The 17,030-nt window shown below is 46.3% G+C and overlaps 2 protein-coding genes across 7 annotated transcripts in view; both read right to left on the minus strand.

Annotated features, from left to right (window-relative positions):
• Window positions 1-133: 133 nt before the first annotated feature.
• Window positions 134-5,712, minus strand: polh (polymerase (DNA directed), eta). 2 transcript variants are annotated; one of them, XM_034292676.1, is made up of 10 exons: window positions 5,211-5,712; window positions 4,590-4,724; window positions 4,261-4,493; window positions 3,380-3,546; window positions 3,067-3,170; window positions 2,730-2,849; window positions 2,083-2,206; window positions 1,874-1,939; window positions 1,567-1,739; window positions 134-1,364 (listed from the first exon to the last, which is right to left on the minus strand). In XM_034292676.1, exons 1-10 carry the CDS (start codon window positions 5,345-5,347, stop codon window positions 356-358), a joined length of 2,268 nt encoding a protein of 755 aa, XP_034148567.1. In that variant the 5' UTR covers window positions 5,348-5,712; the 3' UTR covers window positions 134-355. The 2 variants fall into 2 exon arrangements, with proteins under 2 accessions (XP_034148567.1, XP_019903055.1); XM_020047496.2 differs by having other exon boundaries at window positions 134-1,398.
• A 2,241-nt stretch (window positions 5,713-7,953) lies between these two features.
• The window catches only part of LOC105010670 (apoptosis-stimulating of p53 protein 2), a 33,244-nt gene continuing 24,167 nt past the window's right edge, over window positions 7,954-17,030 (minus strand). For all 5 annotated transcript variants that reach the window (XM_010870148.4, XM_010870150.3, XM_010870147.3 and 2 more), the window contains 9 exons: window positions 14,942-15,052; window positions 14,686-14,810; window positions 13,435-13,822; window positions 11,425-12,254; window positions 10,182-10,319; window positions 9,754-9,887; window positions 9,478-9,644; window positions 9,063-9,262; window positions 7,954-8,946 (listed from right to left, as the gene is read on the minus strand). In XM_010870148.4, the coding sequence (XP_010868450.2) occupies window positions 8,905-8,946; window positions 9,063-9,262; window positions 9,478-9,644; window positions 9,754-9,887; window positions 10,182-10,319; window positions 11,425-12,254; window positions 13,435-13,822; window positions 14,686-14,810; window positions 14,942-15,052 (2,135 nt within the window). In that variant the 3' untranslated portion in view covers window positions 7,954-8,904. The remainder of the gene's footprint in view (window positions 8,947-9,062; window positions 9,263-9,477; window positions 9,645-9,753; window positions 9,888-10,181; window positions 10,320-11,424; window positions 12,255-13,434; window positions 13,823-14,685; window positions 14,811-14,941; window positions 15,053-17,030) is intronic.

Genomic DNA, 17,030 nt, shown 5'->3' on the forward strand with positions numbered 1-17,030 from the left:
CCATTTCCTTGAACGCAAATACTAGATCTCAGCTGAAAAAACATTCAACAGTGCCAATGTACAGTAGTTTATCTTGTGTGATGATGCTCCATCTAGTGGCAAAAATAGGTTTCACACAAAAAGGCCCACAATATTACCAATATAACCAGTGTTTAATGACACCATGATCGCACAAATGGACAAGGTTCTCAAGACACACCCCTTAAACAGATATAGAAAAGTGTGGCTTTCATAATCTGTTCAGCCATCATAATATATGCCCATTCAGCAGTTAAAATAAAATACAATTACATTTTAAAGATCAAACTCTGTGGCCATTTCCTTTTTATGACCTGTTTCTTCCTCCACTTCATCGTCACCTCCTCTTGAAGAAGGAGTCCAGGGTACCGACAGTGCCTCCCTCAGAGCGGGGACGTTTGGCCTGGGGTCCTGACTGGCCCCTGGCTCGCATCTTGCCCCGAGAGGCAGCCGAAACCGACGAAACACGTTTAGAAGGGCTGGCGGTTGTGTTTGCACTGGTGAAAGATTTCTGAAGGTCCAAGGCAAAGTGGTAGTCATTGTGTTCAGGCATTTCCCAGGCTAGCACTTCCTGGCCACAGTGCCCACAGATCTGCAGGTCCTCTCTGGACACAGGGTTGTCTGGAGGAGAAACATAGTCCAGCTCTGACCCTCCAGATCGCTGTTCCTCTGACAGGGGACACATTTCTTGGCCAGACCCCAGTGATCGTTCCTCTGCCTTGTTAGACACAGTGAATAGATTAGGTTCTGGGTATTTTACATCAACAGTCAGATCATCAGACCTTTCATCTCCCGGAGCAGTGTAACCCTCTTCCATTTCACACTCTTTGGTGTCTGCTGAAAGTCTGACCCCTATTACATCCCGTCCCTCTGTGGAACATGTTGCCCCACCCATTCTGGGACTGTCATTGTGACAGGTGGAGGCCCAATGGTTTCTCTCCGAATTCTTCTTCTGAAAGAAGGAGGAGATACCAGCTTTGGGGCTGGCTGACGAGCAGACTGAAGAGAGGGAGTGAGAAGATCCACTGGGGCCGGTCGGGGTTGCTCTCTCAGAGGACGAATGAGGAATCGAGGACAGTGGGAGAAAGGATCCACAGCCCCCAGCCTCTTCCTCATCTCCTCCCTCCTTCCTCTCCCTCTGTTTCTCTGCAGCTCTTCGGAATAAGGACTGGATGGAGCCAGGTCTCTTGGGGGTGGAGTCTGTAGGTGAGCCAGAGGAAGGCTGAGTAGAGGCCTGGGTGGAGGTTCCGTCACCGGACAGGAACCCGGCGATCCCTCCCACTCCGGCAGACGGGGCGTCTTGAAACTTGCTGGCCGAAATGTGGAGCAGGGTGAGGGGAGGAGTCCTGGTCGGAGAGACGGTTAAAGAGTCGAGTACATCTGAAAACACATGAGACTGAAACAAACCCAGAAAAACACACATGGAAGAACTACTCCGGGTACTGGGAAACCACAGTCCCTGACATTTAAGATTCTCAGCTACGGCTTTCAGTGCAACAAAACTAATGGACGACGTTCGGGAAATCTGGTGGTTAGCGTGCAACTTGCCAGGCTGCCTGGTGGTTCCCTGCCGTGTTCAGACTCTTGATGATGGCGAAGCTGTCCGAGGAGATCTTGGTGGCGTCATAGCGCGCCAGTGCACAACACCGGGAGAAACTGCTGGGCTTCTTATCACCCAGCTGCCTTATCCCCACAGTCAACTGCTTGGCCACACGGCCATTCTACACAGAGGGAAGAGATGAAGACAAATGAACCAGAGAACGGTGTTCCTGTGTCTCTTGGCTGACAGACCAAGACGCGGGGGGGAAAGACGATGAGACAGTAGATGGTGACATGAGACGGAGACTCTCCTCACCATCTCCCTGTCCTTGGTCAGTCTCTCCTGCAGCTCCAGGGCCAGTTGATAGAGCCAGTGCTGCACCTGCAGACAGGCGAAGGTTAAGACCTCAAACAACATAGAGGCAAAAGAGCCCCACAGGAATGCTGACAATCTATTGGGGTGCTGCGCAGAGAAGGCCCGTCCCAGAACCGATGAAGAGGTGGCAAGGATGTAGCCCTGATTACCTGATCTCTGGTAACGAGAGACGTCTTCCCAGGGAAGTTCTTGCTGCAGCCTATGGATTTAGGGAGTTGTCTGGGCTTCACTGGCTCAAAGTCGATCCCTCGACACAGGTCGTACAGCCACTGACTAGAGGGGATGGATATATGGGGCTTACATATGGGAATTACAACTGCCACCATTACAACTGACTGCTAATGGCATAAGGTACACCAATAACATACCTAAAGGAATGTTTTTCCCAAAAACTATTTTTGTATTTTGTTAACTAGTCCACAGAGCATGCGATCCCCAAGATGTGTACATGTCAAGTTTCAAGATGGAGCACTTCCACTAGATCATTTGATTCAATATGCATCACAATGTCAGTTGGTTCTCTATCTTTCTGTACTTACAGGGGTAGACGTTGAAATCTGACAGCGGAAATGCACACTTCTATGGACTGCATTATCAGTGAACCAATAAACAAAACACAAAGATCATTCTGAGGTAAAGCATTGTTCATTGGAGAGGGTCCTGGGCTACTGTGTTCTGGTCCTGAGGGGCTGAAACACTTCTGATCTAATTCTTTACCTTGTAACCACACTGATTTCCCAAGTCTGAATCAGTCCCTTTTTTTGAAAGAAAGGATAAAAACCACAAGTGCATTTACCCAGTCTTGTCCCCAAAGTGCTGCTCCAGTTGGGCCTGAGAAAACCGGGTCAGTTCTCCCATGTTCTCCACCTCCAGCATCTCTGTGATGGACGCCCCCAGCTTTCCTCCCAGGTTACGGCTAGAGGAAGGAACAACAGGATTGGATCAGTGGATATGAGTGTGTATGTACAGTTGATTCAGTAAATATCCTCTACATAGTCTCATGGTTCTGCAGTCCAGGAAATACCTTACTGTGATGCTGTACGTGTTGTATAGTGAACACTATAACAGTGTAAACCTGTCAGTAAAACCAATAAGCCATTGCTTCCATCGTTTTAAACTAGCGGCCCACTCACATCTTGCTGATGGGAAGGGAGTTAAAGAGCTCTGGGATGGAGTCTAGAGGCAGGATGGTTTGGCGGTTGGGTTTGTTCAGACCACAAGCTAGTTTGGCCAGCACCTGGGGATACACGGTGAGTGAATCAGACACAGATCCTGAACTGACAGTTGTAAGTGGCTGTTTCCACTGTGTGGATAAGACCTTTTAAGTTCTGCCTGGTTGGTTAGAATAGGGGAAAGGCATAAGGAAATGAAGCTAGTAAAACTACTGACATAAACACTTGGCTGTTCGGAGGAAGAACACAGTGTTGAGAGAAGAGGTGTACACACCTTGTTGTGGGATATCCCTGCTGAGCAGCGAAAGCCTGTGTGCTCCTCCACGGCAGCCCGCATCTCCTCCACGATCACTGCCCCGACGGCCAGCTGGAGCTCTGCACAGCCATCCACCCCCGACACGGAGCACAACCACTGCTGCAGGCCCTTAGATCTCTGCTCCTCTGGGGAGAACCAGGGAGGGGTGCATCAAGTGGAAATCAGCAATTACATTTGCTTCATGGCTGCGGAACGTGATGTTTCTCCGATCTTTGACTCTTAAGCGTATCCAGTGTTATGGATCCGGAAGCTTCTGCGCATGTGTATTTGACCGTGCGCTCGTTACAGAGAGACATGCCTGCTGGCACTCCACATTACACTTCTGATGATGACCCAGTCCCACTGACTTTATAAGTTATCAACATTTGATTGAGATATATATATAGACATAGATTGGGTTTCTGCCTTATTTCTAAACAGCAGAAATAAAATAAAAACTTTAATTGTGGCCTACAACATGTTAACGTGCGTAGAGTATGGGGAGGAAATGGCAGCCAACAGCTCCCTGTTTATAATGACGTGTGTCATTATTAAATGAGTTTCTGCACTGGGCACTAGTATAACTTGGAGTTGGTGTAGCTCAGAGTAGATTACTGACAGTAGGATAAACACTGGAAGGTGAATGATCCATGTTTGAACCTTCTGCTCAGTGGACTGACCAACATGCAAGCTGGCATATTAAGCAGGTCTTCTTTTCTAACGCATTAGTAATTAAAAATAATTGAACAGGTCACTTTCCATTTAAGGCAATGTTCTAATGTACAAGTTTACTTTTAAAAGTTACATGACCCTGCCATGCCACAGAAACTGATTGATGATTACCATGACTTAAAACCCACCTTTATCAGTGGCAGCGTCAGGAGCTGACTCTTCATGGTGAGGAGGCGGCTCTGGGTAGCCCTGGACATGGGTGGTCTTTAGGAGCTGAGGGTCGATCTGCTGGTCAGTCAGGCTTTTTAGTCTCTGCTGAACCGCTGAAGTCAGGTCCATGTAGGCCTCATCAATACTGGCCCTCTCAATCACAGCGAAGCGTGACATCACCTCAATCACCTCCACACTGGCGTCCCGGTAACTACAGAATGGGTTGGACAGCGTGTTTGTTCTGAACTGTGTCTACCGGAGACTGACGTTTAGGTTACAAAATGCACACTCAATAACGGACACTTACTGGGTGAGGTCTGCCTTCCCGCGTGACTCCCTGACCCTAGCCACCTGGAGATCTGGGCACAGCTTCTTTGCATCATCTGCCCACATGTTCCTGGTGACACCGTAGGCTCTTGCCTCATAACTCACAGCTATGATACTGGTTAAAGACGAGCAGATGTAACTATCATTATCCAGAGTCTTTGAGCAGACAATGCAAAATCTATGAAACAGGCAGACTAGTTACGAACTGAGAGAAACTTCTTGCATGAGTGGTAAATGTGGCAGCAAACTATGTATACATTACATGTACTCAGGGGCGTTGGACTGGGGGGGAAAGGGGTACTAAGTATATAGGGCCCTAATGTGTAGAGGGGCCCTCGAAAATTTTTGAATCTTGAATAAAGTGGGGAGGGGCCCTCAGAGACCGCCTATGTACAGGGCCCAGAATTTTGTGCTACATCCATGCACGTACTACAGTATCAAGTCATGCCTGAACCAACTCGAGAAACTGATTCAGGACAAGCCTGAATGTGTGATGAAAAAAAAAAGCCCAGGAAACCTGCCTCAACTACTTTCCCAACACATGTTGTGTTTATGTCCCGTAACTATTTTCTCAATCCGAACGACCATACTGTTGACTCACCCGCCTCCCTTCCATGTTTTGTACTGTGCCACCACACATGGGGTGTTCTTCAAAGCTGGGTTCAGCCTCTGTTCCACCTGAACGTAGAAACAGTCCATATCCACCAAAGCCACCACCCTCTCCTTTCCATAATCCATTCCAGAGACGATACAGAAAGACCAGACAACACTGGGAGTTATAAACGAATGGGGGGGTTTAGAATCAGGGACGCATTAAGCTACCGTACCGTTGCTAGATAAAGCAACAGATCAAATTGGTACTGTAGCTAGCTAGTTAGATAAACCTAACCCATGATCTATCCAGTTAGCAGTTATACCGCGTTCAAAACAACTCAAAGTGGGAGAAGTTCAAGGTTAAATCATAACATAAAGTTATGTATAAATGGTGTAGGTATAATTAATTTAGCTACATTAAAATCTAAACCACAAAAAAACAAAATGCACCTAAGGCAAACAACATTTCAACATAACTTTCATATTTCCGGAAATGTAAAAACAACTACTGTAATGCGCGGTATTATGTCCACTTCGGTGGGGGTTTCCTGAGGTTGGAATCCAACAATATTGGCGAATTACCGCCACCTACTGGGTTGGAGTGTTAGCCAGAGCTAGGGAGGACTTAGATCCTACCTGCCAGTCCTGTCTCACCAAGAAATAAAACAATTGTTTAATGCTGGATCCATAGACCGTCTAGACCAACTCAGTACACTCTTTGAACTGAATTCCTGTATCCCCTCTTCTCTCAGATATACTCTAAAGCCCTCTCTCTCCCTCTTAACCCCCAGACTGCATTTACACATGGTCTACATATTCCTCCCATCCCCAACTTCACAATGTATGTTAAAGAGACGATTGCCCTTAGTGTCTCGTCTACTGTTTAAGTAGATAAGACACTAAGACTCTTTAACACTGTCAGAGCACACAAGCACTCTGTCCGGTTTAATGTCTTCCAACCTCTGCAGGGCCAACACCCACTACAAAACCAACAGACCCATCGGCTCTATAGTGTAAACACACAGCTGATCTATACATGTTTCCTGACTTCCATACCCCAGTCCTCTGCCACAAATGCTGACACCATATGACTTGCGATTGAGTCTTTTGTCCAATCAGTATAAACTGACACATAATCCTCATAGTATTCAAACGTCTTTTAAAATGTCCACTCCCTGCTTATGTCCATATATTCTGTCCCATGGTACACAAACACTTGAAAACTGGGTTGTTTGAATCCTAAATGCTGATTGGCCATTAGCCATGGTATACGGGACCGTATACCACGGGAGTGACAACACCTCACTTTTTCCTGCTCTGAATGATTTGGTAACCAGTTTGAAAGAGGAATAAGACATCTTGGTGGTTTGTGATATATAGCAAATATATAACGACTAAGCATTGTGACTCAGTACTCCCAGATGGGTCATACCAAAGAACGTATCTCAGCCACAGTATATTAGTTATTTACAACAGCCCCTTGTCCTTCATTACTGAATCTGAAGGAAGATGAACAAAATCATGCATCATCACCCAGACACTGCCAAGAAAAAGCTATTGCTGAAAACTCAGAACAGAAACAAAATAATTTAAACAAGCCACAAAGAGGCCAATAAAAACTATTAAGGACCTACAGAGTGGCTGAGAGTGGGGTTATGGTGCTCAACCAATTATAAAGTGCTCACAATGATAGGCCTGTATTAAAGGGTGGCTAAAAAAATGAATAATTACTTAATAATTACCATCTGGGCATCTGGTTAAATTGGAAGGAAGAATAGATGAAGAACAATACATGTAAATACTGCAAGATAACTTGTTTCAGTCTGCTAATTAATGAAGGAAATACACCTTTCAGCAGGAAAACATTCTCAACAGCAAGGCCAAAGCAAAATTGGAGAGGCTCAAGAACATAAATGAGAATGTCCTACAGTGGTCCAGTGAAAGTCCTGATCTCAATCCCATGTAGAATCTGTTGCACTCTTCGACAATTATTGTCCCTAAGCGTCATTCATCCCAAACAAACAACCTGGAAAAAGAAAAATGGGCCAAAACATTCTGATGGTGCACATATATAATACATACTCACCGACAACCAAAACTGTTTGTAGTGAAAGGTAGTTCTGCCAAATATTCATGTGTCTGGATTGAATAATTACACAAGCAACCTGTATCAGCTTTTATTTTTTTTTAAGAACTTCCAAACTAAATGAATAAATAAAACTAATGACATAACACAATAATTCATTTTGAGTGTCTTTTTTAGTAAAAAGAAACAGAACCAAATAACTTCACTTCCCAGTCATTAGTACGCAAAGTATATTTTAATGTAAATGTTTACAATTCTACATGTGAGTTTATAGTTTTGAGAAGGCAAAAAAACAAAAACAATAAAAGGTAACAAAAATAAATACATCTGTTGAGAAGTGGTATGGATGGAGACAAGTCAATGCAGAATTCTGAATGAGATGATTAACCAGGATTTCATTAAGCACGAAAGAATCAATGCCCTCCTATTAGTTCAAGAAGACCTACACAGGGATAACAAGCGGAAATGGTTTCTTGTTGTTCAGTCACTCATCCTTCCAACATGGATAAAAGGCCTAAATGAATTGCCTTGAAATGATTGACTAGTGACATTTTCATTTTGAAGGCATGTTCATTGTGACAGTAACCACAGAACATATGCTATCACTAACTATAAAGCCTGTGTACAGAAATATAACCACAATATCTGCTTGCATAAAAAACAAAAGCAGGCAAATGGCCTCGTCGAACAACAAAAGTCAATAGCAATAGGTCATTTTGACAGTGGCATCACCAACCTAACATTAAATTCATCCCCAAGCTCAAGACTGGTTACTGCTCAACAGAGGGGACAATGTCAATGTCACACTAAAACCAGGAAATGACATAAGCAGGCCAAGTTCCGACATGGATTGTCCTGGTAACAGACTACATAAAATTGACAGAATTAATCATATTTATCATGCATCACCAACCATTACATTCATTCATTCATTCACACAAATAATGCACTGGTCAAATCCAGCTCTTTCGGACAGGCTGCAACGACAGAATAATCCAGAAAAAAAAACTATAAAAAAACAAAACATCCTTCTACACAGAAATACTGTTTGTTCCATTTTCCATTCATCCCCAGACAGTTCCCATCAATCTATAATTTCAGATATTTAAATCTGATAGGATAACTATACAACAAAACAATGTAAATAAACATAATGCCTTTAGTGTCTTATACACAGAGTTGTCTGGAAAAATAAGTGTGGAAAACCTCTTACGCTGGTATATCAAAGTGCCTCAGAGGGGCAGTAGAGTAAGTGGTTATAAGCCCATCTGTAGTAATGTTCACTGATCATTTCAAATCCTTCATATAGTTTGGTCTCAATGTTTCTTCATGTGATTGTGGACCCATCCTTTTACAGTACAGTTAAAGCCTTTGTGGATCTACAACGCAGTCATCTCACCTGGTTTCCTTTCCTTGCGTCCTTTCTTTTATGTTCACTGAAGTGAAAGACATTGCCACGGGAGATTCATTTACGCCGGAACTTTCGCACCTACAATTGCCACCCATCCTAACTTTACAGATCAGAAAGGAAGGAAAAGAAGACAGGAAGTCTCAGGACCAATGAGATGTGTCCACGCCTCCTGACAGAGTTAAAGGATTAGACTTGACCGGGGGTCTAAGCCAAGGTCCTCTGTCTGGGCTTGATCCTTGGGTAAAGCTGTTGAGAAAGCACGCACACATGATTAAAAACAGTGAAACACTATAAAAGATCTTCATTGCAAAGCAAGTAAGGTTGAACTTAAGTTCCCTCAGTCTGGACCCCGTCTGACTCACCCCCAGAAGGTTCCGGGGGATGTACCCTTCGGTGTCACCCATGCGGGCCCACCACCACTCGACCTCGTCCTCATCCTCGCGGCGGATGACAGTCATGCAGTCTCCCTCGTGGAACTCCAGCTCGTCGGAATTCTCACCGGAGTAGTCCCACAGGCCGTAGACCACGCCCCTGTTCATGATGCCCATCTTCTCCTGCACACCTGGAGGGTGAAAGAGAGAGACAGAGAGAGAGAGAGACACACAGACACGCAGTGTTAGCGGCACGAGAACACACTCCGACATGAACACGCAGATGTACACAAACACGCAAGCGTGGATGAAACTGTATCAACACCATCCTCAACCAAGCATAACTGTGGATACTACAGAAACACCACACACACACACACACACACACTTTGTGTTACTAACTGACCGTAGAGGAACTGGGAGCACTGGGTGTAGCCTTCCTCCATCTCCTCGCACTTATCGGCCGCCGTCTGCATGTCGCTGTAGGTCATGGCGAAAACCGCTGCTCCGGACTCCACCAGGAACTTGCACACCTGCACGTTGTTACAGGAGGCGGCGCAGTGAAGAGGAGTCCTGGAGGGGGAGAACAGACGGCCAATCCAAAGTGAGCTCCAGTCCAAACGAGGCGAACCAGACCGCGTCTCCGGTGAGCATCGAGAACGTGCCGGGAGCCTTTACTCACCACCCATCGCTGTCGGCAGCGTTTACGTTGACACCGAACTGCACCAGGAACTTGACGATCTCGGTGTGTCCGGCACAGACGGCGTTGTGGAGGGCTGTGATCCCCTCGTCGTTTGGTAGACTGGGGTCCTCCACCTGAGACAGGACAGGGAGGTGGAGCTCAGCTTTACACACTGCCACTGGACAGCAATGATAATGGGATAACACTAAGACTAACACAACGTCACGCTGTGATGCTTTTCCATCTTCCGTGCCTCACACTATTTCAAAAGCACATTACACATATCCCCTCAGGTCACAAAAGAGGGTTCTAAAGAATTCAGTGAATGTATCTGTGAATGTATTTGAACTAAGATGTTAATATGGAACCACTAAAACAATGACACACTGCATACACCCACACATACACATATCCACTGAGAGTCCTACCTTATAGATGATCCTCTGGACCAGATCAAACTCTCCCTCCAGGGAGGAGTCGAGGAGCAGGGCCAGGGGGTTGAACTTCACCCTCATACCGTGGTCGATCCTCTCCGAGCCAGTCTTACGCAGGTTGGTCCTCTTCCCCTAGTACAGGCACACAGACATGAGAACTTCAGGCAGTGTCACACCTTGATGAGGTTACAAAGTCACGACGACGCACCGTCGCCAAACAATTGTCCCGGGACGTTAGTTAGTGCACAGTCCCATCTATGTATGGATGGAGTGGATGTGCCCGTCCTTCCATCTCTCACGCAAAGTCTATTCACACATTTACAATGAATGAGTTCCAGTTCATAGAATGGCCCTAATCTGGACACATTGAATGAAAGAGTTGACAGAACAGACCTGTTCCCACAGCACTTACTTATATACCGACTGTATCTGACTGTGACTAAGCCAAATCGGTGACGAAATGAACCACTTTTTCACTAAACAGACGATTATTACTCAACCAGATTATGGTTAATAACCCCATAAAATAAAAGGGCCCTTTTTGGAGTCTTAGCAAGGCCCACTGGGTTAAGCAGGGACTTGGACACAAAACGGATCAGACCATTCCTCAACTCTCTTAGGGTTTGGACCAAACAGCTAAACCTGCTCATAGGGGATCAACATTGGAGTGCAGCTTCATGTTTACTTACAGGGCAAGAAAATAACCAAAGCTTATGTAAATGTCACCTTTGGACATGGGCGACTGAACACTTACTGAGAGTCATTTAAGTCTGATTAGGACAAAGAAAATGCCACTTTCCACAGTGATCTGGATCAATGTGCTTACATAACCAGTGAGATGGTGGATTGCTAGCCAGGAGTACGTGTAGAGGTGGACAGAGATGTATGGCAATAGAATACTGCCAAAATGTTTGTATTTACATCATACAACTCACAAATGCGAGCCATGATTCATGAATACACAGCATACCAACATTTTGGAAGCATTCTATCTCCATAGAGGTGAACATGCCCTGGTCAATGAAAAGAGTCATAACAACTCGTGGTCCAACTACAAGAGTTATAAAATGACATCTGAGGCACACACGATACTGTTGGCTCTTGTCAATGCCATAGGACCGTGTCATTAAGGTCATTTCCAGCTGTTAGTGTGTTCAGACTGGTGTGAATGTGGCTTTTATGTGCAATGAAACGTTTCTTCCTGTATAAAACGGCAGTGGAAGTAAGAGGTTCTTACCGGCGGAAGTGTGACCTGGCCAGTGACCTCTGGGGCCTGCATGCTGAACGTGTCTTCCCCCTGGTTCTCCTGCTCAGCCCCGCTGGGATAGGGAGGTGGGGGGTAAGGAGGGAACTCCTCCATAAAGCTGTCCGGTGGTGGGGGCAGGCTGGGGTCCGGCTCCACTGTGCTAGCGGCAGCAGAGGACGGTGGGGGTAACACGGGCAGGTCTGGTCGAGGGGCAGGGTGGTCCGGATGGGGAGGCGGGGTGAACTCCTCGTCACCCCCCTCAGGGATAGCTGGAGTACCCATCGGCTCAGCGGGGGATTGGTGTGGGAGGGGGTTGGGAGGCGGGACGGCACCCCCTTCGATTGTTACACTCTCTGGTCGGCTGCTCTCTCCACCAATTGGAGCTCCCGGAAGACCAGGCCCCGCCCCTCCCTCCTCCTTCACAGGCTCAGGTGTGGTAGGTGTGTTGAGGATGGTCTCCATGGCAGCAAGCGTGGTCTTCTGGTAGAGTAGTTTCTGGATGTTGGGTCCCGCGGGGCCCTCGGGCTCCGTGATGGAGCTGCGTTTCTTCAGGGGCCGAGGGGCATTGTAGAGCTTCTTCCTGAGGGCCTCCAGGTCCCCATCACTCTGGTGGCGGTAGGGGTTGGAGATGAATGGAAGCAGCTTGGTGGGGCTGAGTGGCCGCGGGGTGCGCTCCATCTCCCCGTGCTGGGCCTCAGTGGAGGGGCCCTGGGGGGCCACATGGTCCACCTCAGACTGCTGGTCTGGGGAGTGCCGCTGATCGCTATATGGGTTCTCTGGGTGCTGGGGACCTCCACCGGCAATCACAGGCTTACCATAAACTGTACAAAGAGATAAACACGCAGAGATAATAGATGAGATCTGATGAAGGCCTCATTAAACACCACCAGCATCCCTATCCCCTCACAGCACCTGATTTAATAAACCAATATAATAACCAGGTATCCTCAAGTGGCGATTGGGATGTTCTTTCGCAAACGCGTTTTTCGCTCATTATTTGTTCCTATGCCCATATTCCAGAGATCAACCAAGTGCTATTCAGTCACCTGTGAGAACCATCCCAATTCAGTTTCAACCTGCCCTGCTTTACTGTATACACAGACCGGATTCATATATGCATATACTTTAAATACATACATAGCATATAAAACAACAGGGTCTGTATACCACAGTGTTTGAGAAAGGGATCTGTGACAGATGGCTAACCCAATCCGACAGACTGCATCGACCAACCAGTAATACAACTGTAATACGATGATGGCAATTACTTTGATGTTTTATTTTAATGAGGGTTGCCATGACGTTTTATAACCTATAATTAGATTCCCTAACTGCAGCTCATTCTAAGGACACTCTCAGCCCGCTAAATAAATCACTGTACTCGCCTAGGTACTTAGCATAAGGCTGACGTCAGCCTGATTTATAGCCAGCTATTAGGAGTCACTCCAGCAGTAAGTGTTTAACATGGAAAAGAACATGAGCCAAGTGGTAAATCCCAAATTAACCCCTTTCCTTTGCACTTTACCATCCTTTTGCACGCTTACCCAACATTTGCACAACTACCTTCTAATGGCCCCTTCTAGAGGATGTGCAACAAAAATTGTCCATAACCAGTGGAATCCCATCAGACAACATGATATATTTAACAAGGGCGGGTCTGTACAAAAGAATGGATAGGCGCTGCTTACCATTTGACACAACTGTAAGACCACATAAATCCTAAATGAAACGCTGAATTTCTACCCAGGTTTACTTCCTTCAAAACATCAGGAAGGATTGCTTCAGCCGAATTTCATACTCATCAATATGAAGCGTGTCACTCAAGGCACCAGCGTGTGACCAAAGTTGCGTCACTCTGGACCATCAAGGGGGCTAGTCTGGGGACGTTTCTAGCACACTGCTGCTCAGTGAAAGGCTTTGGAGTCATGGGTCACCCATTACAGACTGTCTAATCCAGATAACATCAACAGAAACTTCGAAGGGTCCAGAAGGTAGTCTCACCACTGACAAAGCCGTTGCCTCGACTCCGGTTGAGGGTGCCCTGTATGGCGGGCTGGAAAGGTTTGCCCGGGTTGGGCTGTTGAGTGTACATGGAGTAGATGGAGCTGGCGGCCAGGGTCTTGGGCTTGGTCAGGTCTTTTGGCAGCTCGGGGGTGAAGGGTCTGACGGTAGCAGCCGGAGGGGGGTCCTGCTTGGAGGGCAGGGGCAAGGTGTGGCTCTGGGAGGGAGGCAGGGGAACGCTGGCCTGGGGTTCCCCCTGGGGGTGCTGGCTGGGGGGCTTGACCTTGGGGAAGGTGCCGGTTTTGAGGCCCGGTTTGCCATAGGGAATGCCGCTCGGGGGTTTGGGTTTGCTGGCGACTGGTGGAGGCACCTTGACTTTGGAAGCAGACTGGGAGGTGAGGAGAAAGAGAGGAGCTGGTTATCCGGCAGAAAAAAAGCAGACAGACAGACTGCGCAATACTTCTGTTAAGGTTGACCCGTTACAACACAAGATGTGTGCATCTAGCTGCTTTTCATAACCACTTATGTTGAGTTCAAGGCTGATTAGATTGAGGGGTAACGAGCGTTATGAACAGAAGGTTAAGGGCCTTGTTCAGGTCTGTTCAGACTACTGGGCTGAGAATACATAACGTACTTCTGAAGCAATGTACTCCTTGTCTATCTCTGAAGGGGGAAAAATGAAGGAAAACAAAATGTCCTGCTGAAGGGGAACAATGTTTATTTTATTTGGATCCTCTTTAGAAGTTACACAGTGTTGGGGGTAAGCCTCAGCAATTCATCCTGGGATACACAGATAGGCAGTGTACAGTATATGCACTTTACATGTCTATGTTTGCTTTAGAAGATTGTCAGTAGCTCAGCAGGTATTGGACATTGCTCCTATTGTACTACTATAGTCTGAAACTGCTTTGCAAAGTCTGATAAGGAAGTTTCAGCTGTTACATGTACGTGTCTGCCTCGGGGACCTCATTGCTGCTATCCCTGCATTTCAGTTGCACATGCAACCTTATACCTCCAATTCGCCTCGATTGCACAGTTTGAATTCATCTACACATTCCACTTTCAACATTCATTCCACTTAATACATTTCCTGTCCTTTTCCATTTGCACTTCTGGTTAGATGCTAACTGCATTTCATTGTACTCTACTTGTTAAATGACAATTAAGTTGAATCTAATCTAATACCGGCCATTTTGGATCGGCAGGTAAAGTAGCCAGGCGTCCATTTTGGTTCAGTAGCACCATTGTTACCTGGATGTCTCTGACCAGGTCGTCACTGCTCTGGTTCTTCCGGAGGGAGGTGGCGGGGATCTCAGTGGGCTCAAACATTGAGCATGGGCGCACCCTTCGGTCTCTCTTCATCGCCTCTGACTCTTCTACACACAAACAGTAGTATTATCATTTCAAATCTAGTACCATTTAGGTTGACATTTACATTTAGATGAACTTCCTTGCAGTGGGAGAGTATTACGGTAGTGTTCATGGGGCTTGGTGCTGAGGTGGTCACCTTGTTCTGTGTTGGGGCTAGAGTGGAGGGACATTCTGGGCAGGGTGGAAGATGACCCATGACTACTGGTGCTGGACTCTTTTTCGGAAGAACCCCACTCTGCCAGTTTACCTGAGTAAGGGAGAGAGAAACAGAGTGAAAATGGGTTGCATTTTTTGGTTAATTTTTAAAAATTTAAACCAATACAAAGACTAAAATGTTTAGACAGGTTCTGGCCAAAGCCAAACATGGTTTCCGGTAAATAGCAAGAAGTTGCCCATTTCTTCAGTAAATTATTTAGATCTGACTCGGCCAGTTCAAAACCACCATCAGATGTTCAAAAGATAATGCGTCTCTTCCAACTAACATTTAGAAGGTTCCCCAATCCAGAGTGGGTGGATAATGTCTACAGGCACGACTTCATTCCAACAAACAGGCAGTATTCGCCTCATGGCAACACAAACACCAGAGACATGGATGGATGATGACAATATCTAACCATCCTCCAGAAGAAACACCTACTTGAAGTGTGTGCACAATTACCATCTTCTACACAAAAGGTTTGACATTAACTTGTCAGATAAAAAGGCAACACACAGCACTCCAATACACAAACGTACGCACTCAGTCCCAGACACTCACACACAGACCACCGCACACCGGGAGAGAAAACACAGCACACCAGAGGGAGTGAATACCTTTTCTCCTCGCTCGCATCTCTTTCAGTGGTTTAAGTAAGAACATGGCTTCTAAAATAAATTCACACGAGACACAAAAAAAAGCAGAACAGCCTTAGATATCCAGCTTTAATGGCCTGCTCCACTATAGGCCCGGATGGGGTCCAATTGCGGGCGTGATAAGGTGCAGACGACCCGGCTGGACCTGCGACCGGGGAGGGACCCTCGCTGTCAGTCCACAGCCCGGTGGAGAAGAGCTCTGGAGGTGTTCGGGCCGCCTGCAGATTAGCATCTTCCCTCCCCACCTCCCTCTCTTCTTTCCCACTGCATATTGGCACATCACGCAGAAGTGATTGCATGCAACATCACAACAGACTGGGGAAAACCTGTTACATTTCGATGGAGATGAAGTGTAAAGGAAAAGATTGGCAGTCGAGGAAGACGACGGGAGGGCACTCCACTCTGGCGTTGTTTACATGTACAAATAACTTGTTTTACTGTCATGAAAAAACTAAAACACAAACCCACTCTTACGGGCAGAAGGAACATGTTAGCAGTGACTGAACAAAAGCCCATAGGGTAAATTCCCTTACATTGCAGTCAATTCAAAAGTTGAATGGAAATTACAAGTATTTAAAAAATCCTCATGAGAAACAACAGGCGGTTTGAGAAGGAATTACATTTCACCACAGGTATTCCATCCTGCCTGAAAATCCCCTTAAGCCATTGTGAGTAAAATAGCTCTGTATTTCTTATTAGTGCTCAGAGTTTGAGGAGTGCAATCAGATCATTCTACAGCATGGTAGTCTGCACTATACCCACCTCTGGTGGATGAAGTCTGTCATTACATAACATTATGACCATCCTACCATGGAGATGGAGTTTAATCATTGTATCTGTACCATTATCAAATCTGTGCCAGCATTACCAGGTCCAATGAGGGCATGTTCAACTAGATCATCAAGAGGGATCAACCAATTAAGTTGAAGTCCCACTCATATGACTACATAAAAAATGGTGATGCCCATGCTGGAACACATTTTCTCAGTCAATACCCCCACCATTTCTCCTTAGCGCCAAAGAAGATTCGGTAAACTCATAGCCATTTTTACAAATTGTACTACTGAGCTTTCTGTGGTTTAACATCAGAATGCACAATGACCCAGCGAAGAAGGTTGTCCGTCATCCACAGAGGGCACCACAACACATCAACCGGGCTGACAGGAGGATTCAATAGCCCCCAACCACTGATCCAAGGTCAATTCATTTTCCAGTGACCCTAATGGTTCAGGTTCAAATGAGGCTAATCAATCTACATCTGTGGCAAGGGGCATTGGTAGGAGACACGACCACACTGGGGAGCAGCAGGCTACCTTCCGAGCTTAAAGTGACGTCCCAATCCGATCCAATGTGTATCAACGGAGGCGTCCCAG

Source organism: Esox lucius, chromosome 6 (assembly GCF_011004845.1).
Source record: "Esox lucius isolate fEsoLuc1 chromosome 6, fEsoLuc1.pri, whole genome shotgun sequence".
NCBI lineage: Eukaryota > Metazoa > Chordata > Actinopteri > Esociformes > Esocidae > Esox > Esox lucius.

Coding starts and splice junctions, on each gene's coding strand:
- polh (XM_034292676.1), bottom strand. CDS start 5,347: ATGGATTATGGAAAGGAGAGGGTGGTGGCTTTGGTGGATATGGACTGT. Junction 3,171..3,379: donor CAGGGATATCCCACAACAAG/GTGTGTACACCT, acceptor GTGTATCCCCAG/GTGCTGGCCAAACTAGCTTG. Junction 2,207..2,729: donor CACTTTGGGGACAAGACTGG/GTAAATGCACTT, acceptor CATCCCCTCTAG/TCAGTGGCTGTACGACCTGT.